The sequence below is a fragment of the Equus quagga genome, chromosome 6 (genome assembly GCF_021613505.1).
Source record: "Equus quagga isolate Etosha38 chromosome 6, UCLA_HA_Equagga_1.0, whole genome shotgun sequence".
Lineage (NCBI taxonomy): Eukaryota > Metazoa > Chordata > Mammalia > Perissodactyla > Equidae > Equus > Equus quagga.
Genome location: NC_060272.1, coordinates 76,434,993 through 76,455,107, shown reverse-complemented (window position 1 = coordinate 76,455,107; position 20,115 = coordinate 76,434,993). Strand labels below are relative to the sequence as shown.

Sequence of the window (20,115 nt, the reverse complement as noted above, 5' to 3'; positions counted from 1 at the left end):
GAAGGACATTTAATCAGCTTTTGTTTTTAAGAACTTACTTGCTTTTTCATTGCAAGAGTAATACGTTAATGATGTGAAACAGAACAAAATGAAGGAATAATATGTCTAAGTCCATTCTGTTCAGAGATAACCACTTTCTAAGTTATTTTCTCCTGAAGTTTCATCTCGGCCTGTATATGTGTGTATGTGTCTATTTAGTACATGTAGCCTTGCAACTTGCTTTCTTCATTCAGCAGTACATGGGAATACATGTCTGTGTTCCGTGTGGACGCATTGGAGATCTCCTGCATTCTCAACCGTGTGATACTGTGAATAGTGCTCTCTGGACTGTACTTACACCTGTGACCTTGCCTGTGTATCCATTTACTTTCTTAGCATAAGTTCTTGGAGTTAAGTTGCCTGTTCAGAAGCTATATGTAGCTTTATATATATATATACACACACACACACACATATATGTCCATTGGTAGTATATTGGGGTGCTTATTTACTCACACATCAACATTATGTGTTTTTACTGTATTTAGTCTTTGCCAAACTCTATTCAAACGTTTCTCTCCCCCTGAACTGCTCTTTTGTGGGTCTGGCCCACCGTCTCTGTCCATTGTTTTAGAACAAGCTCGGAGACAGGCTTCTGTGACTGTTTTCCTAACTCTCCTCCTCTTTACTCACTACCCTCCGCTGCGTCTTTGGCTAAACTATGTTCCTGCAGTCTTCACTTTCTACCTGGCTGGAGTGCTGTATAAACTGGTTTTCTCTCTTTTATTAGAGCCTGGAGTTCTGGGGCCAGGGATGGGGTCTGGGTCACTATGCGGTCTTTGGACTCCCCACCATAGTACTCTTCACCACGCTGGGCCTTAAGCTCATTTGCCAAGAAAAAGAACAAACCAGGCTGCGGGAGTAGTGGGCGTCGGGCACCACTGTTCAGAAGAGTGCTGGCCCAACCAGCTGCAGCACGTTTAAGAACACTGCGTGAGCAAAAACGCAGGTGCATCTGGGCAGCGGCATCGCAAACAGACCTGGCTGATGCAGATCTGGAGCCCACAAACCGAGTGATAACACTCGTGCGGGGGCAGTCCCACAGCTGCTCATTTGACTCGACCTACACACATTTATAAAACCATTTCTAGCTTATTCAGCCACCCAGCTCAGTGCTGATTCATGTGGGTGTTGGCCAGACGCTCTGGGTTATGTGGTTATTTGCTTCCCTTTCCCTTTAATGAATACAATACCCTGCCTTTTTTTACAGACTGGAGCAATGTGTAGTGGTAAATGTGGAGACTCTCATTCTAGTGGTAGGTCAGTCCACCAATATCTGAGTGCCAGCCGTGTGCCAGGTATTGAGGTGAACATCGGGGTTATGTTGTGACACAAGGAATGCAGTGCAGGCCTTCATGGAGGGATCACAGAGGGAAAACGATCCCCAGCGTAGAGGGATGGTCCTCCGTGTCTGTGATGTCCTTTTCCAGTTTCTTTCTTAGAGACCTGTTGTCATGAGAGCTGACAGCCCCATGAGAGTCATGTGACAGTGCTCTGAAGTGAAGCATCTCCCTGACTGTGTGAAGGGTCCCCATTTTCCCAGCGCTTGGTGAGTGGGTGTGCACGCAAAAGAGAAACACCACCTGCATCAAAACTTAGCCCCCAGAGTTAAGGAAAATTCTGTTTCCTTAGTTAACATAGCACCTGGAAGAAATAGAAAATGGCTATCTCTTAATTACCATTAGAGTGTATTAAACCAACGTTTGTGTATATTTTTCTCTCCTTCATTCACTGGAGGACTTGAAAAGAAATTGCTCCCCTTGCATTTAACATGTCTGTGTGACTATTCAAGAGCTGTCAGGCGCCCTGCAGATCCCATCTGACTCGGTCAAGACTGATTCCGCCTCAGCACTGGAGCGCTCAGGAGTGTGGGACCATGTCTGCAAATCTGAGCCCACTGCCCTGTGCGTTCATGTTGAGTGACTAGTTTGCTGCAATCTGCGTAGTTGGGTTGTTATATTTTTCTTTGTTCTACTCATGACCTGAACTTCGTGATATGCTGATAAAGAGTTCCAAAACGCACACAAAGAAAACTGGCAAAGAACATCGATGCCTCATTAAACTAGCTGGCCCCAGCAGCTGCTTTGCTGCCGCTGGGAATATCAGTGAGCGAGTCAGACAGAACTGGCTCATTACCACGCTCACTGCCCAGACCCGCCAGAGCATTATCTTCCCAGGAAGCAGTGGCCTTCTGATTGCTTCTTAGGGAAACTTCAACTGTTGAGCATTTCGAATGGAAAAAAACCCCATGTGATTTTTTTTTAGCTTTTACTAATATGACTTAATGAGCTATAGCTAACTTCTTAGAAACCAGTCAAAACTATATTTTTCAACAAGGTTGAAAAATCTTTGACTAAAAATTAATGCCTTAAATTATAGCTCAAATAAAACATTGCATAAGTTAAGAATGTCCTGGAGAATTGTCTGATCCCAAAAAGTAGGTAGAGAGGTCTTAGCTCTTAAAATTGTTCAGATCAAATATAAACAACAAATTCAAATTTTAATTTAACTTCTTTTTATACTATTTAATCATTTCAGAGATGAAATGCTTTGTGATTCTATTATTTTTTACTATAGCAATAGATCATCTGATGTAAGGAAATAATTTCAGATTTCATTAGGATTTTAGATTAACTGAAAGCAGTCATCTGTTGGAGTGGGTAATTTTGACTTGTTCATTGGTGTTATTTTACATAGTTAGGCTTGTCTGAAATTTGTTTTATATCGATTTCTGTCTGTTTTCTTTAGAAAGAGTAAAACTGACTATAGACATCCACCTGTATTAATTGCATCCCAATTCGGTTATTTGCTGTTTTGTTTTGCTTTTGGAGACAAGAGTAAGAGGGAAACTATATCTAGCATCTGAATGGAGAAGAGCCACATTGCGTGTGTGAAACTGCTGAGAGGAGATGGTGCTTGTGGTGGCTGCACGTTTCTCGTCTGTTTGTAATTTATTCCAGTGAACAGCTGATATTGTCTTAGGACGTGACACAGACTGGGCTAATTGCACAGTTCTCATCATTCAAGAAAAACTCTGATAATATTACAGTCCCGACTTCAGAGGCAGGCCCTCCTCACTTTAGCTCCCACCTCCACCCAGGGACAAAACTACTGAGAGAGGCCCGCTGACCATGACAAGAGTTCGTTCTTCCTTCCTCATTTGCTCTCTGCTTCAAACCTCCGCGTGTGCCATTCCCCTCACAGCACATACCAGAACTGCTGTCGCTGTTTCTGCAGTCTGATTCACGTAGGTGAAATTAGCAGCAGCCATTATGTGCTAAGCACTTCGTTGGATGTATGGAATATTAAAAACTGGAGACATAATCTTTGCCCTGCAAGAACTCACAATATTGTTTGTGTTTACATGTATTTCTGTTCAGTGTGTATGTATATTAGCGTGAATTATTATAGAATTTAATGCGTTGATATATAAAGAAACTATATAAAATTGTATGTGGAAACAATCCGATACAGAACTTTAAGGGAAGGGTGGTAAATTCAAGCAGGGACACATCAGCCAAAATTTTCTTCTCTGCTGGTTCTTTCCCATCTCCATCCTGAAGATCCTAAGAGGTCCTGAAGCCGGGAACTTCTGGGAGAAGAGCATTCCCAGCCAGGACTAGCTCGGAGTCTGGATGGTGTCCTCAGTGGGAAGTCATGAGTGGTGCTTGGCACCTAATCTGAGTCAGATAGAAACTAAGAGATGGTACTTTTTCCCCCTACCTTTCAAAATGCTGGTTCACCTTTAACATTCATTCAGTCTTCATGGCTGTCTTGTGAGGCAGATGGCAGTGGTGACATCCCCAAACTACAAGTAGAAAACTGAGAGTCAGGGGATAATGTCACTTTGTTGGGTTCTCACAGAGTTGGGAGTAGATCTGTTGCCTGTGCTCTATCCCCCAGCCTTGCCTGGCCCGATTGCTCAGCAGAACCACGCGGAGCTTCCAAATGGGTGTTTCCACCATAGCCAAGAGTGTAGCAGGGTGCTTGAGCGGCCCCTGGAGTGAGGCAGCTGGGGTCGGGTCCTGTCTTGGCACTTGTTAGGTTTGTGACCTTGGGCACACTGTGTCAACCTTTCTGAGCTTGGTTTTCTCACCCATGAGATGGTCAGGATACTGGTGCCAATTTCTCAGTTAAAGTGAGGATTAAATCAGCCCGTGCACGGAAAGCACTTAGCCCAGCTGTGGATGAATAAACAGTGAGTGCTAAACCAGCACTTGCTCCTGCTCCTGTGTTACTATTATTCTTATACTTTCATATTTTTGCTTTCAACTTACAAGTACAGGTTTTGGAGCTTAAGGAACGTTAGAAATCCTCATTGTTAGTCACAGAGGAGAAAAAGCACAACCAGGGAGGTTGTCCATCTGGATAAGTAGAGGCAAGGATCCCATTGACGCCCGTCTTTTGATTCTTCTCACCTGAACCGTTCCCCACTGCTCTTCCCTCTTCATTTGTTCACACGTGCTCATCACCTGAGTCATGTCCTCCCTTCTCCACAGCTTTAACAGTGAGCACACTAAAATCTGAGAGGGACGAGAACTGGCCCTCAAGGGCTGGGGGAGCTGTTGGAGGAAGGGTGGAATTCTCTCAGCAACCCAGAGGATCATGAAGGCTTCCCCACTTGTGCGTTATTATCACCTTGGGCCTCAGATCACAGAATCTGGTTCTGAATCTTGTACAACTCTGGGTGTTGGCCATGTGATAAAAAGAAAAAACGGTGCCCTGTGGCTTCACTGGGTGCAGTGCATGCTTTTATCACCTTTATATCACTGGAGCCCAAACGAAGCCCTGGCATGTGCTTGTCACTTTGCCTTGGAAGCCCTGTCACTCTATTCTAAGCGAGTGATAGGTCATTTTTGTTACATTGCTTGAAAACAATTATAATATGAAAGGTATCACTACTTTAGGTTCTGTCTGTAGTATATACCCTTTCAATTTAATGAGATACTATGCATCTGTGCGTGTGTGTATGAAAATGAAGGAGAGAGAGGGTGTTCACTGTCTCTCTGCTTGCTGCCACACAACGGTAGCCTCTCCTTCTGTCACATTTCCTTGGTTGAGGCTCACTTTGGTTGGTGACTCACATCTTTAGCTGCGAGGTGTAATTGCAAGGTATAGGCATTTCTTGCCTTCTTCATTGTATTTCGACTTTTATGAGATCAGCACAAAAAGCTGGGAGCCCCCCATGTGTGCTCCTGAGCACCTGCCCTCTATTTCTCAAGTTTCTCGGGTGGAACTTTCTTCATTCTAAACTCCCCTCTGGTACCAGCCCTAAGCCAAGCGGTGGTGTATGTAGCTAGCCCTGGTCTTTATCTCCTTTCCAAGCTCAGTGTTAGGCTCTCCACCCCAAAGGTGTGTGATCAGCTCACTGCCCGCTGCAGCTGCCAGCCCAGGTGAATGGGGCAGGTGTTGGCAGCATGACCCCACCTATCAGACTCCATAAATGGCAAACTTGATTTTTAAGTGGTGGCTGTTACTTAGGAAAAGTGGTAACCTGATCAACATGGCTTTCCGTGTATTAATTTACTTTGAAAAGTATGGCTACCAGGTGGACTCAGAGGTTGAGATTTGGGCTTCTGTGAACAGGCATTGTAATGAACAAATAATCTTTTATTTCTTTGATCAAAACTACCAGATGATCGTTATTCATTTAGTATGATAAGTGTGTCCTTGAACATGAAATGGAAACAATTATAATTAAGAAGGAGGAGAAAGAGCTCTGTTTGAAGTCCAACAATCATTAAAAAACACTTAATTCAACAAACATTCATTTGATACCTATTGTGTTTGGTGCTTTGGGATTTAAAGATGAGTAAAACAAATCTCTAAAACCAGATAGCTCATAACCTAATTATGGAGACAGAAGTATACAGCCAATGCATTTCAGACCAGACTTTGTCCTTAGAAGTGCTATTTTAATGGTCTTAATCAATTAGAAGGGCAAGTTATAAATTAAGCTTTGCAGTAGATTAAGTTGACTACTATCATAATTGGCTATTATAATTGATTTCTTCTGCAGGTGCTCAATGTCTTGGGGCTCATGTCCTCTCTTTATGCAGACCCTCTTGTGCTTGATCACTATACGCATACTCCTCCCACCACCACCAGGACCTCCTGCCCCATCTGCCTGATGTCTGTATGGACTTTAGCAGACATATAGAACCTTGAAGACTCATTTTCACGTTCTGTTTGGGGAATGGTCGAATGCTGCTGCCTTTTGTCCCCCAGTTGACTTTATTTTTTAGAACAGTTTTGGGTTCACAGCAAAATTGAGGGGAAGGTAGAGAGACTTCCCTGCCCCCACACATGCTCAGCCTCCCCAGTTATCAACAGCCCCCACCAGAGTGGTGCCTTTGTTACAATCGATGAACCTACACTGACACATCATTGTCACCCAGAGTCCATAGTCTACATGAGGGTTCACTCTTGGCGTTGTACATTCTTTGGATTTGGACAAATGTACCTCTTTGTTTAAAGAGTTTTACATATATGCTAATGAAAAAAGCATCGTCATTTCCTGCTATAGAGATCCAGAATTAGTGCCTTATTAAACACAGGCTTTCGTTTTGAGAAAGGGCATATGCTACTTGAAAGAAAGAGCTTTGTCTACCTTACCCCCATTCCTACCCAACAAATTCCACTCTCAAAAAGAAAAAAAGGAGATGCATTAACCTGTGAACTACCCCCCGCCTGGCCTGCCCCGGTGTGGATGCACGTGGTGCTGGCCGCTGCGTCCCTGTTGCTGTCAGGGCTCTTGGTTGTTTGAGTTAGGACTTGGGTGAAGGTCAGAGGTGGACAGGCTGCCTCACTTTTTTCCAGAGTATGAGTAGTTACAGTTTGGCTTATTTATTGGATTGGTAGTCAGATGACATTTTTTCCAGGCTCAGGTGACAAGTGAAGGGCAGGTCTAATTAAAATCATTCTATTCAGCATCCTGGTCGTCATTAATTTTCAGTGGTGCATGAGCTCATGCTGCCTGGTCCTGAAGGAGCCATAAGCTTGGTCTGAAACGTCAAAACTCGAAACACTTCTCAGCTTTCCTCTTGGTTCTGTTTCCTATTCCCACCTTCCCCACAGCAGAGGCCAGGCACGCTGTTTGGAAATTCTAGTGAAATTTGCAGTGGAGAACAATAAATGTGTGTTAACTTCAAGGAAGGCAGATACTCCTGAGAGGGTCTTGGGGGCCTTAATAAAGCATTTCAAGGAAGCAGAGTATCGAATTAATGCTTTTTGTGCTAAAAACATTAAGGTATTTAAATGTGTTATTCTAATCCCTGTTTCAGCCTGGGAACAGAAGGATCTCATATCTTTTATTTGAATCCCAGCCTTCCTAGACAGCCCCATTCTTTTCAGCCTGAAGTACTAACAGGAAGAAACAGACTATAACCAGTTGATTTCTGTGAACATAAAATTGTACGTAATTCACAACATACGACCTGTTAAATTTTTACGCAAAATGCAGTTGCCCGGATCTTAGTATATTCTATATCACTTAGTGGAGTTGTTAGGTTTTCAGAAGCTAGACTCCTATCTGAACGCCGCTTTAATTGTCCTGTTTCCTGGACATGCGATAAAATTGTCATGGACACAAGTACAGATGCATAAATTCTGAACCCCCAAGCAGGGTATAGTTATTTCAAAGAGAGCCCTTTCTCAGTTGCAGAGTAAACTGATCTCTAGCAGACGGGGTGTCCTGCCTTTTTCTGAGACCCACTCCGAAAGCCTCAGCTGCACGGGCAGCAGTCATGGCCGTGGTGCAGGATCAGGTTATAAGGTTTTGTTCGGTTAATAAAGAATATCAAGTTCCCTCACAACTCACTACTGCACCATGGTTGATCTGCTCCTCGGGGGGAGAGGAGAGAGCGTCACAGGGCGCTGGAGGCGTCGCCAGTCCTGTGCTAATTAAGATCAGTGATAAATAGGTTGCCTCACCCCCAAAGCAGTTGTTAGGGTTCCTTCCCCTTAAAATTCCTGTTTCCTGAGGAAATTTTTAGATTTTGGAATCAAGATTTAGAGGCCATGTAAGGGTAACTTCTGATGGCTAGAACAGGTGACTTCAGATGGTTGGAATATCTAGTCTGAAAACTATTCGTGTTGAACTCTGGGTAATGCATCCAAGGCGAAAGTGCAGAATACTTTCAGACACTAGCAAGACTGTTTTCAAGGCACAATACTAAGAGGGAGGAAAATTAAGACTGTATTTTGTGCAGTGTGTGAATGTGTGTGTGTGTATAACACTGAGATAATCAATGACCCCTTAAAACTTTTTATTATTATAAAATAATAAATATTGGGGCTGGCCCGGTGGTGTAGTGGTTAAGGTTGCATGCTCCACTTCGGCAGCCCGGGGTGTGCCAGTTCAGATCCTAGGCTCAAACCCACGTACTGCTTATCAAGCCATGATGATGTGGCGTCTCACGTACAAAATAGAGGAAGACTGGCACGGATGTTAGCTCAGGGACAATCTTCCTCAGCAAAAAAGAGGAGCATTGGTGGCAGATGTTAGCTCGGGGCTAATCTTCCTCACCAAAAAAACATTAAATATTGAATGAGTTAAATGAACCTTTTAAACAACAAGGAAATCAGTAGTAGTAATTGTAAATATATTGTTACAGAGGCAAATTTATAGAAATAGTATTTTTAAAAAGCTCTCACATTCTGTCTCACTTCCAGCCTCCCTCCCCCCCTCCCCCCCTCCCCTTTCTCCTTCTGTCTTTCCCCTTTTTGGTACAGTGTGAAGGAGAGCTCAACTCCTGTTTGTGGAAGTTAGGTTATACCTAAGGAGTCTTTTCTGGAGTGTGAAAACATTTAACCTACTAGTAGTTTTGAAAAATGAATACTTATACCATGTTGAAAATAATCCTTGTACTTATAGGATGCCATGGAAATTTTAAGCTTTCTTCACTTTGAATTTAATGTATGCCCAAATATGTATCAAATTCCTAAAAGGACCATAGAATTGCATACCAAGATATAAAGCAAGATGATAGTGCAACTGCCTGCTCTCCACCTCACCTGGCAAAGTCAAACGTCGCGTTGTGCCCAGAGCATGAGTCCAACCTTTACTGTAATTGAGGGAAGAGGACCTTATTGCCAATAATGGCAAAATACACAGAATGTTATCAAAATCCATATGTTTCAGCCATACCAAAATAAGTAATGCCATCAGTACACCTGGGCTCTTAGATTAATTGCTCAACAAATCCTGTGGCCTACTGGCCTGTGTTTCACAGGGGTGGCTGGATCACATCAGGGTTCATAGTTATTTCGTGCAAATTTATCACCAATCATGAGCTATAGGTCCATCATTTTATTCAGTCAGCAAGCTAGATGCTTATTCTACTAGGCACTGTGTTGAATAGTTATTAACAGTGCAAAGGTACCAAGTTATTTGAGATTGTGATAGAATGGGATTTTAGACTTAAATCATTGTATGAAGAACAAATACATGGTGAGGTGCTTAAATATAAAGACTGAGTGATTTGCATCACCTAATATCCCTGAGACCATCTTTAAAGACTTGGTGAGCTGGTGTCTGTCAAGCCCTCAAAGTGCTTACGTAAGATGATATACAGGGGCTAACTACTGCCTTATAAGAGTCAAAGCATTGTGATCGAAAGAGGCAGGGGAAAGAAGGCCAGGCTTATGTGCTAGCAAGAGACCCCTGTGTGAAGCCAAAGATTATTGCTAGCTGTACATCCTTAAGAGCTGTTGCAAAAAACAACAGGATATTAGTAGAAAACAGAATGAAGACCATTGGTGCATTTGGTTGGGAAGTTTGCAAACACTGTTCATCCCTGGACCACAGGAAAAGTGGGGTGTTTCTAACTACTTTCCGTGGGTGGTAAATTTAGGTCTCATGGAGGTGTCCAGTCATTGCGTACTACTTTCATTCTCTCCATCTATGAGTGGAAGTAGTCGTTCACGATTATACACCAAGAGCATGTTTCTAGGTCTCTTATTTATTTGGAAGTTAATGTATTCCTGTTTGAGTAGAACTGTATTTTTTCCTATTATTCATAGTTACAGTTAGAGATGTAAGTGGTCTTAGAATCATGCTTTTAGTAGTCACCATTTATTGAACATCCTCTGTGTAAATCCTTGGATTAGCACTTAGGGTAGGGTGAGGAAAGGGAAGGGTGGGAGAGGAATGAAAGGTGGAGGTTAGAGAGACAAACATATCTGCACAATGGGTACAATCGGTTACACTGAAGAAACAGTTTACACAAATACATGTGCCTATTACATAACTTGGGGGTGAATTTTTGAAACGTTGGTAGTTGGTAGTCCATGTTGTCTCCTTGTGGTCTGTCCGCTCTTCATGAGGCAGCTGGTGAGGTAAGGAAAGAATAGTGACTCCAGTCACGTGGTGTTTTGTAGGAAATTCCATCTTTTATAATACTGATCTAATGTGGTTTTGAAATTTTTAAGGATTGAGAGAAATCCTTCCTAAGGGGGTCTCCACAACAGCTTAATCTGTGGAGGACAGGCTGGGGTAGGACGGAGCCTTTCACAGCTGAAGCAACCAACGCTAGAAACGCTCATCCTAAAAGTCTGTGTGTGTCGCTCATTTGACACCTAGGTACGTGGTGCTCCACTGCAGACCCGCTGTCTCATGGATTGCTTTTTCTTTGTAAGCTCTCATGCTGCTTTTTAGATGTGTTCCATACCAGCTCCAGCCCTCCTGAGGCTGCCACTTGGTCAGGCACCGTGTTCTTTGAAACAAAGCCTGACCGGGTGCTTTAGTTATTGCATCTTTCTGAGGCACCTTCTCTCACGGCTACCTCGTGTAGAATAGAGCTCCTCTCTGTGTGTAAGTTTTTATAATGAGGGAGTCCTTCAATCTACTTTAGAACCATTGACTGAGTGAGTTTCAATGTCACTTCTTTGTGCCTACAAATAAGCTGGCCTGCAGCTACCCATTGGGGTCACCTGGACACCCCTTTATTCCTCCCGTTGCCCCATCTCCCCTATAGTCCCACATCTGTCACTGTGCTCTAGGGAGAAACCCAAGCTGACACAATTATCTGCTTTTGGAGTTTAGAGCTACAGTGGGATGTGCCACAACTGGGACATGAGATTAAATCTGAGAGTGTCGCACATTTTGGATCAGAGCACAGATATAGGACATTCCAGAAGGGGGTAACTGTCCGGAAGGCCTGGGCAACTGGCTCTGCATAAATGTACTAAATGCACCTAAAGAAGAACACAGGTCAGAGAGGGTGTTGGTCAGCCATCCATGGCATCACTTGTTAACAGGTAGGAGAATTTGGTTATTTTTAGATTTTTAGACTTACATGTTAGGTGTTTGTATATCTGCAAACCCTATATGAGATTAAAATTTTTTTTTTTAATTTCAGTCAGGTAACTGGGTTCTTTAAGAAATAAGATATTTTATTTCAATGTTTTTTGATCAAAGAAAATCTCTTTCGTAAGTTTACGTTAACAGGAAAATGGAAACTTTCACAAGTGAAATCATTTATGTTGGTTTCTGCATCATTAAAAAAAATCACTTATGAGGTCCTGTATACCTTATTTTGGTTAGTATTTTTCGCCTCTCACCCTCTTATGTGAGACACTCAGATTAGAAGACTCTTTTAAAGAAAATTCCAATGCAAATTTGTGCTTACTAGTTGGGTTTAAAAGCAAAGAAGAACCTGTATATGCGAAGCTTGAAAGAAGAGATGAGATTCAGTGTTTCTGCTGCCTAACTGTTAAAGTCGCTGTGTGAAGTTGTACATGTATCTTGTGCTGTGGAAATGTAAGCTTAGCTAATTACAACATCTGAGTAAGAGACAACTTGTGATCACGTCCAGGCCAGTGCTGGCTACTTCAGTAGGGTCCGTAGACAAGCAGCACTGACATCACCTGGGAGTTTGTTGAAATGCACATTCTCAGGTTCTGCCCCAAACTTGCTGAATGGGAATCTGTGTTTTTACAAGCTCTCTAGGTGATTCTGATGCTCACTTAAAATCTGAGACTCATTGATGTAGGCCCGTGCTCTTCATACTTCCTTTTTAGTCATAAAGAAGTTTGGAAGTCCACAGTTAAAGTCTGTAGTGAATCTGGTTAATTAGTAAGTGTGGTGGCTCTGGTTGAAGTTCTCTTGGGTGCCCTGAGCAGGGTTCCTTGTAACTCCCCTGGCTCAGCTGAGCTCAGTTACAAATCAGTGATGGAGGGCCAGCCCCTCTGACAGCTGAGAGGGAAGGGGACGCATTTAAGTTTGCTCAGGTGATATTACAATTCAGAATTTAGAAACTCGCTCTGAGACCAGGTCTTTGGGAGATCAGATAAATTAATGCATGATCATTAATTCTATAGAAGCAGTTACCAAAGGTTTTACTTAAGTGTTATATTTGAAGTAACTTTAGAAAGTGAGTTTTTAAATTTCAGGAACACATATCCCATAAAATGAGATATTCCAGGAGACTGAATTTTTTTTTTAAGTCTCAAAAAGAAAAAAAACATTTTTATTATTTTGGAATCTATTGTTTTAGCCAAAAAAAGCAAGTAGAATATCTCTCCAGTTGATGAAGATTTTTTATTTTATTTTTTATTCACAATGCACCAAAATAGGTTATGGCAGTGTCCTAAACGCCTAGCTTGGCTCAGATGTGTTCTGGAATTCTTATTTTATGGGTGGAATGTATTATGTGCTGGGAATCCTTATTAAGTGTGGCCTGTGATTCCAGGTCACAGATCAAGATTTTAAAAAAGCTAGTTTGTGCTTTGTGGTAACTTGGCATAGTAAAATACTGTGCATGGCTGAAGTGTAATGGTGCCTATTCAGTTCTGTAGAAATTAGCTTTTTGACGTCCATTTTGAACTCCTAGTGTGTGCTAGACGTGTTTTCTCAAGGCGTTACAGCTAAGGGCATAATAATCCTTGATGAGAGTTTCATGCTTCTAAAACACTGGGATATGACTTGGTTTGTATACCCTGGTCAGGATTTCTCTTTATTTTTGCTTTTCTGGGGAAAGGCAGCTGTTGGACTTTCACAGTTTTACTTTAAGCCATCAGAATCATGACTTGACTCGATTTACTGAGATCCACATCCCAGAGTGGCAAATGAAGTGAGTGTATTTGACTTGCTGCTTGTCTCCTGTTGGTTGGCTTATTGCTAAAGCCCCTGACAGAAAAGCAATGACTTTAAGCTCAAAGAAAACCTTGAATTTATTTAGTAACTTCCCTGTTCCGCCAGCACAACCCTTGCAACCTCCCACGGCACGGTGTTCGTGTGGTTGAGCTTTCTGCCCCGCAGGCTCCCCTTCTGCCCTGTGGACCTCCTTTCTCTCCAGAACACTTCAGGTCAGCTGATAAAGAGGCCAACTTGCTTGGTTACTTGGGTGGCATATAGAATCTCAAGGAGTTGCAGCCTCAGGCCAGCCTAGTGCTGTTTAAGTGTCTACTCCATGCTCTCGTGATACCTTTGTGGATGCAGAAGAGGAGTTCGAGATGAAATGATGGCACCACTTGATTGGTAAAGTTCCACTTCAGTGGGTGAATAATTGTACTTGAAGAATGATTAATGTAATCATGGAGAGAAGTTAGGAACGCAGAAGTTCCCAGACTCCCTGGATTCACAGTATCCTACTGCCACAGCAATTCCTTTGCAAAGCCCCTAGGCGAAAAGAAAAACTGAACGGTTCCTAACTATTCAGGAGGTAAGGTCAAACAATTTAAGAAGTGTTTATGTCCTAACAACTTAGCAGACATTTGAAACAATAACGCACGTAAATGGAAAGAAATAATACTTATTTCTGTCATCCTTAACCTAGTCACTTACTGATGGTATGGTATGGTACGCGTGTTGAGCACTGCACAGCTTCTCAAACCTTGGAATAAGAGTGAATGCTGCCTCCCTCATTGCCTATCCACATTGATTTTTCACAGGATATTTACTTACATAAAAGATGTTGCTTTATTTTCCTTGAAAATTTATGGTTTCCCACTATAGCACCCCAGGATACTTACATACAGAGTTTGGGAACCATGGGTCAGATGGCATGCAATTCTCAAATATGTCCAATTATTTTTTTCCAACAACTGAGGTTTTGCAGGTGGGATGAGAGATAACATTTGTTTCTCTCATTTTCCCAGGAGGCAGTAAATTCTCATTTTCCCTGCAATTTTCCCAGGAGGCAGTAAATTCCCATCATTGAAAATCCCTGTGAAGATGATAAAAGAGATATTAGATTATACAACATGGCTCCTAAAGCCCTTTCAACCCTTAATTCTGTTTTTCTAACTTGCTAATTTTCATTTCTTTATAACTGAGCAAAGGCTTTCAGAGAACCTGTGCTTTAAATTCAGCTACTGTCTCACCAAACACATTTCTTTCTAGGGTTGGTAAAATTCAATATAAGGTAAAATTTAAGTTTTCTGTTGGAATTAGGTCTTTTTGTGGGTTGGAGGCCATATGAGAGATCATAGTTCTACTGAGAATGTCTTTGAGCGTCCATTCTAGTTTACAAGCACTGCATAGTCCATATGTGAGTGTGGCCAGTATATATACCTCTGGGAAACCCAGAAAGATCTTTTATTCTGTGTGTGTGTGTGCGTGCGTGCACGCATGCGTGCGCACGCTTTAGCCATTCAGGAGTTTACCCGTAAATTTGCCAAATTAAATATCAGCTCACCAATTCAGAATTTAAAATAAATCAGTCCTGAGATATTCCTGTTGTTGTATTGTCTGGTCCTATACTCTGGACAAACACTCCATTATAGTTGACATTGCTGTGATATAGACCCCATAGATTTATATTGGGTCTTCTTTCCAGACAACTTGAGGGCTTGCAAAAAATACCCCACCTTGTCTGCTTCCTTGTGGAAACAGCCCCTGTTAGGCAAAGACTGCTCTTATCTTCTTCTTTGGGTTGTGCTTCTGCGCAGTTCAGCTTTAGTAAGCTTTCTACCCCATGTCTCTTCTTCTTAAATCCTTCTTCCTTGGCTGCCCTTGAAACACTGTTTCCATCTCTGGGATGAAGATGGAGAAGTTTTCCTTCCTTCCTCTTACTCTAGTCCTCTTTCTGCACTTCTCAAGCCCTGCCACTTTTCTTCCCCTTCTGTGAAAGCACATTTTATAGAAAATTCCCTTGCCAGCCCTAGGTTGTGTATGATGTACAGCAAAGCAAAAATGGAGTCTTGCTAGTTTTATGATTTACTGGGAAGACATTTCCTGAAAGCTCTGTAGCTGGCTGAGCAGCCTTTATCATTCAGGAGGCACATGCTCCTCTGAGGAGTTTGCACGTAAGGCCCCACTGAGCACAGGGATCACAAATGGGCTGTGTTTTAAATTAGTTTTGAGTTGTGTATTTCATCTGTAAAGTTGGCAAATACTTGAAAGCCACAAGCTACTGTTTTCTGAAAGCTTCTTTGCACATGAGCATAAAACGTATGCATTGAATTTGGAAATTGTCCCGTAACTGCCCTTTTAATACAACTAAATCTAGATTACAGCTGTTTCCTCTGGAAAGATGTGTATAGTCATAATTTCTCTTTCTTCTCTTACAGAGTGTCTCCTCTGCAGAAGTCTGAGATAGTGGATGTGGTTAAGAAGCGGGTAAAGGCCATCACCCTTGCCATCGGGGATGGTGCCAATGATGTTGGGATGATCCAGACAGCCCATGTGGGTGTGGGAATCAGTGGGAACGAAGGCATGCAGGCGACCAACAACTCGGATTACGCCATTGCACAGGTCAGAGGCATGGTTGACCAGCTGTCCCATCCTGTTGACAGAGATGTCATCTGGGCATGAAGGTCTGGTTGGTGCTTGACCTTCAGTCCAGCCCTAATAACTCTGCCGCTCCTTTTGAGGTTGCTGTCTAAATGAAACCATCAGTGTATTTTATTTCTTTATAGTCTTGATCTTGTGCAGTTTGGAGACCCTCTCCTGCTGGTTGGGTTTCTTTTGGCCAGCTGTGGGATTGCCTGAGCTTTCTGTGATCCAGGTGAGGTGTCATTCCTGACAGACAGGTCTCGGATCCTGCTAATAATAATCTCTTACCCTCAACTCCTACATCTGCTGTGTGTGCTTTTCCTTATGCCTTCTCATGCCGAAGAGTGGCTGTACTCCTAACATCCTTTCTCTGTAATCCCCATCCTGGCCTCTCACCTCTTTCAGAAGGTGCTGGAACACTCTCTCATCAGGTATTTAAGATCAAGGGAAAGTAGTGATTTACAGCTGCTGCCCAGGACCGCTGTTGTGAGATGCATTGCTGAGAGCATGAACCAGTTTTGGGTGGTAATTATCCCATGGTCAGTAGCACACAGCCTCTGTAAGGAGGTCGTCTCAGCCCCGCCCTCTGTGGATCGAACGTTGCGTGCAGAGGGGGTCACTGTACAGGTGGCCTGAGGATGAAAGAAATTGTCTACTCCTTAATGACAGCCAAAAAGTGAAGGAAAATAACTAACCTCCTGACCCCTAGGGTATGGATCTAGATCAGTTGACCATCTAGAAAATCTAGACATCACAATGCACACACGTCGTTTGCTCCGGTCTCCAGATCGCAGTGTGTCGTGATTGCATGCCTGTGTGTTTGCTGCTTAGCTAGAGTTCCCTCATGTTTAGTCTTTTGAAGAATGTGTCAACCTTAATCACATGAACACCAGTAATAATGGCTTTTTCTCCCTTCAAGCTGAAACCAGGGCCTGCCTATAAAACAGGAAAGAGCTTCCAACAAGCCCAGGGCTGCAGGCTGGTCTTCTGTAGCCTGGGGGCTCCACCTCCCCAAGAGAGGGCTCTGCATTAGATCACCTCTCAGATCCTCTCTCTGCTCGAGGTCCTGCAAACACAGAGGGATCACAAAATCCTCATGGCTCTGAAAAGTGCGCCATAGCAATCCTGTTCCTTTGTTGACGTCAAATAAATCCTCAAAATAATTGCTAAAGTAGGTAGGAAAAGGAATTCTGAGTTTACAGGTGGGAAAACTGGGGCTCCTTCACATTAGGTGACCTGCTTCAAGTCCAGGAATCCAGGGTCAGAGAACACCAGCCCTGCGTGTGACCTTGGGGACCAGCCCCGCACACCTGCCCGTTTACTTTCCTGAGTCAACTACTCTAAGGCCTGTGGGACTCACGCTTCCTGTAGTCTGTCAGCAACCATAGATGTTATATACCCCAGCATTATTAAATACTTGAGTTATAGCATCATATGGCTGGAAGGGATCTTTAGAGGTTTCCTAGGAGTTCCAGGCAAATATTTGTCTGTCTTTTTCTTTAAAATGCCTTGAGAAGGGAGATTCCATGACCTGCTTTATTGAAACTGCATACTCACAGGATGAGGAACCGAGCAATTGCTCTCTTCAGATTAAAAGCATCACAGAAGGGTGGAGGGGGGCAGGACTTTGTAACTCTGCTGAGGGGCTTTCTTGCCCCTCCAGCGTAGTAGTCGCCTCTGCCAGAGGAACTGAGGCACGCCCGTGGGTCTGTGGGTCTTCCTCTCTCCTGTCCGCGGTCCTGTGCCGAGTGGGCAGAGATGCCCTTCTTTCAGGGCAGCATCCCTCCTTGTTCCACACCCTCCGCCTGGCAGTGTGCCTCCTCCGCCTTAATTGCTAAGTGGGAAGTGCCGCATTTTGATGAATTTCTTGGCCCCTAATGAAATGGTAAATATCTTTGGTTGAAGTTAACACCTTGTGCTTTATCTTTTTATTTTAATATGGATGAATAAATTTTTGATTGAGTTTTTGAGAAAGTGCCCTGGAGGGTTGTGTACAGAAGAAAAGAACTGAGCTCGAAGGGTTGTCCTTGGGAAAATTAGGAAGCACGCAACGCTCTGGTTCCGTTGCCCTTCCGCCTGCCTGTCCGTTTACCCACCGGGGCAGCCCCGGCGCTGACCGCCACCCCGGATTTGCTGCTTAGCCTGTGGGCAGCCTGTGCCGGCGCCTCTGGCCCTCAGCGGCCTGTTCTCCTCAGAGAGAATCGTTCCTGCCCCCTACCTTAATGCTTTTTGAATGGCCTCATGAAAACAGCGTTTTGATTTAGGATCTATGTTTCTTTTCCTGAAAACAAATCAATGCAGCGCTGAGGCTGAGTCCTGCGGATGACTCCAGCAGATGTTCTCTGTGCCCATTGAAGTTGAGCATCGGGGGGTCTAGGTCACATCCTAACTTCCTTTTTATTTGTTTAGCTAGTTATTTTATGATTCCCCATTCCCCTTTGGAATCCTTAATGAGCCTTTATGGGGAGTTTTATTTTTCCATATGCACCTACTCCTGCCATTTTGAAGTTGTCGTTTAGCTTTTGGAGTCCAGAGATGAGTGACCTGCCTTACCCTGATCTTCTGGAACAACTCATTGAAAGGTGATGTCATATCGGATTGAGTTCCCTTCTTTGGTGCTAGTGGAAATTATGTGGCTTCCTTTTGAGAGAACTGTTTTTTAAAAAAATACTGTATTTTCAGTGAGTCTTTCTTTTCTACAAATTTAATTTCAAAAGTAAACTGAAACTAATAGGAAGTTTACAAAAGCAAAAGAATCTCCAGTGTTTGTGGATGTTCTCAATGCAGCCTGATTATCTCTCCTGGGAGAATAGGGGATTTGAGCTTGTGGATGGCCCTGAGACTCAGAACAGGGGATTACAGTTGAAGGTCAGGGCAACCAACGGGGAACTCAGTGCTGTTTGAGGCTAATCGAATGTATAGAAGCTGTGAATTTAAACAGGATTTCCCCTGACAGTGCACCATGCCAAAGCACAACACAATCTACAAAACTGAAAAAACTCAATTGCCCCCTCCAGCGCAATGTTCACGGTTTTGGGACCTTCGAGAACTAGGACACGGAAGGCAAAGCCAGGCTAAGGGGAGGCTGAGGAGAAGTGATTTGAGTGATGCCCAATGACCCCTTGCCCCAAAGAAGACTCTAATATTTTATTGGAATATCGCTGAATATTTCAAATTGCCAAAGCCAATACATCACTCTTGACATAGTACCAGTGACCTGCCTGTTGGTGTTTTGTTTTTCCTGGCCACATAGTACTCTAGCAAGAGGTGCTCTGTACTATTTGGAGGCAAAAAGGGCAACAAAATAGATAGAGAAGGAGGCAGTGTGTGTGTGTGTGTGTGTCTGTGCATGCGTAATTGTTTTTAACCTGCAGATTGACGATGGAAATAGGTCGTGTATATATGTGTGTCCTTTTGTTTAAAAGAGTATTGGTGGACGAGTGTCCCTGTCCCTTGCTCCTGGTGTCACCATAAATTTTGTGATTAAAGGGGCGTCTGATTCCCACTATATTTTTCTTTTCTTCCAGTTCAGATGTCCACCTTCCTTTAATATTTAAGCTCTTAAAAAGGCATTTGGGTAAATAGAAGTTCATGAGAATAACCAAATCCAGCAGCGTGTTTGGGGAAATAATAATTGTGTAGATTTAAGAGGAGATTTTAGTTGTTCTTACTGGGTCTGAAAGCTCTGCCTTTAGTGAACAGGTTTCTCCGGTTACCTGCAGAATCTGGTTTCCTCTGCTACTCATCTGCCTTCTGCTCAGAGAGACATTTTGTGACTTTTACGCCTATATGTTGGGTTCTTCTGAACATGTTACTTTCCTTTTTCAGTTTTCCTACTTGGAGAAGCTCCTGTTGGTTCACGGCGCCTGGAGCTACAATCGGGTGACCAAGTGCATATTGTACTGCTTCTACAAGAACGTGGTCCTCTACATTATTGAGGTAAGAAAGACTCACTTTTTTTTCCTTGAAGAAGAAAACCTTTTCCAGAGGCATCTTTAGGTATTTAAGGTAATTTCAAGTTAGGATTTTGTTAATGTACAATGAAAAGGTGAGCCAGCCCCGATGGCCTAGTGGTTAAAGTTCAGCACGCTCCCCTTCAGCGGCCCAGGTTCGTTTCCGGGTTGCAGAACCACACCACTCGTCTGTCACTTGCCATGCTGTGGCGGCTTCTCACATACAAGAATTAGAAGGACTTACAACTAGGATATACAGCCATGTACTGGGGCTTTGGGGAGGAAGAAAAAAAGAGGAAGATTAGCAATAGATGTTAGCTTAGGGCGAATCTTTCAAAAAAAAAGAAAAGAAAAGTGCTGCTGTGAGGTATTGAAACCTGGATGCAGGTAATCTCTTTGAAGCAT

General features: G+C 43.2%; 1 protein-coding gene across 1 annotated transcript in view; it reads left to right on the top strand.

Annotated features, from left to right (window-relative positions):
• ATP8A2 (ATPase phospholipid transporting 8A2) overlaps nucleotides 1-20,115 on the top strand; it is a 589,227-nt gene that overhangs the window by 339,408 nt on the left and 229,704 nt on the right. Inside the window, exons 26-27 of the mRNA XM_046664988.1 lie at nucleotides 15,553-15,736; nucleotides 19,586-19,696. Coding sequence (XP_046520944.1) covers nucleotides 15,553-15,736; nucleotides 19,586-19,696 — 295 coding nt within the window. The remainder of the gene's footprint in view (nucleotides 1-15,552; nucleotides 15,737-19,585; nucleotides 19,697-20,115) is intronic.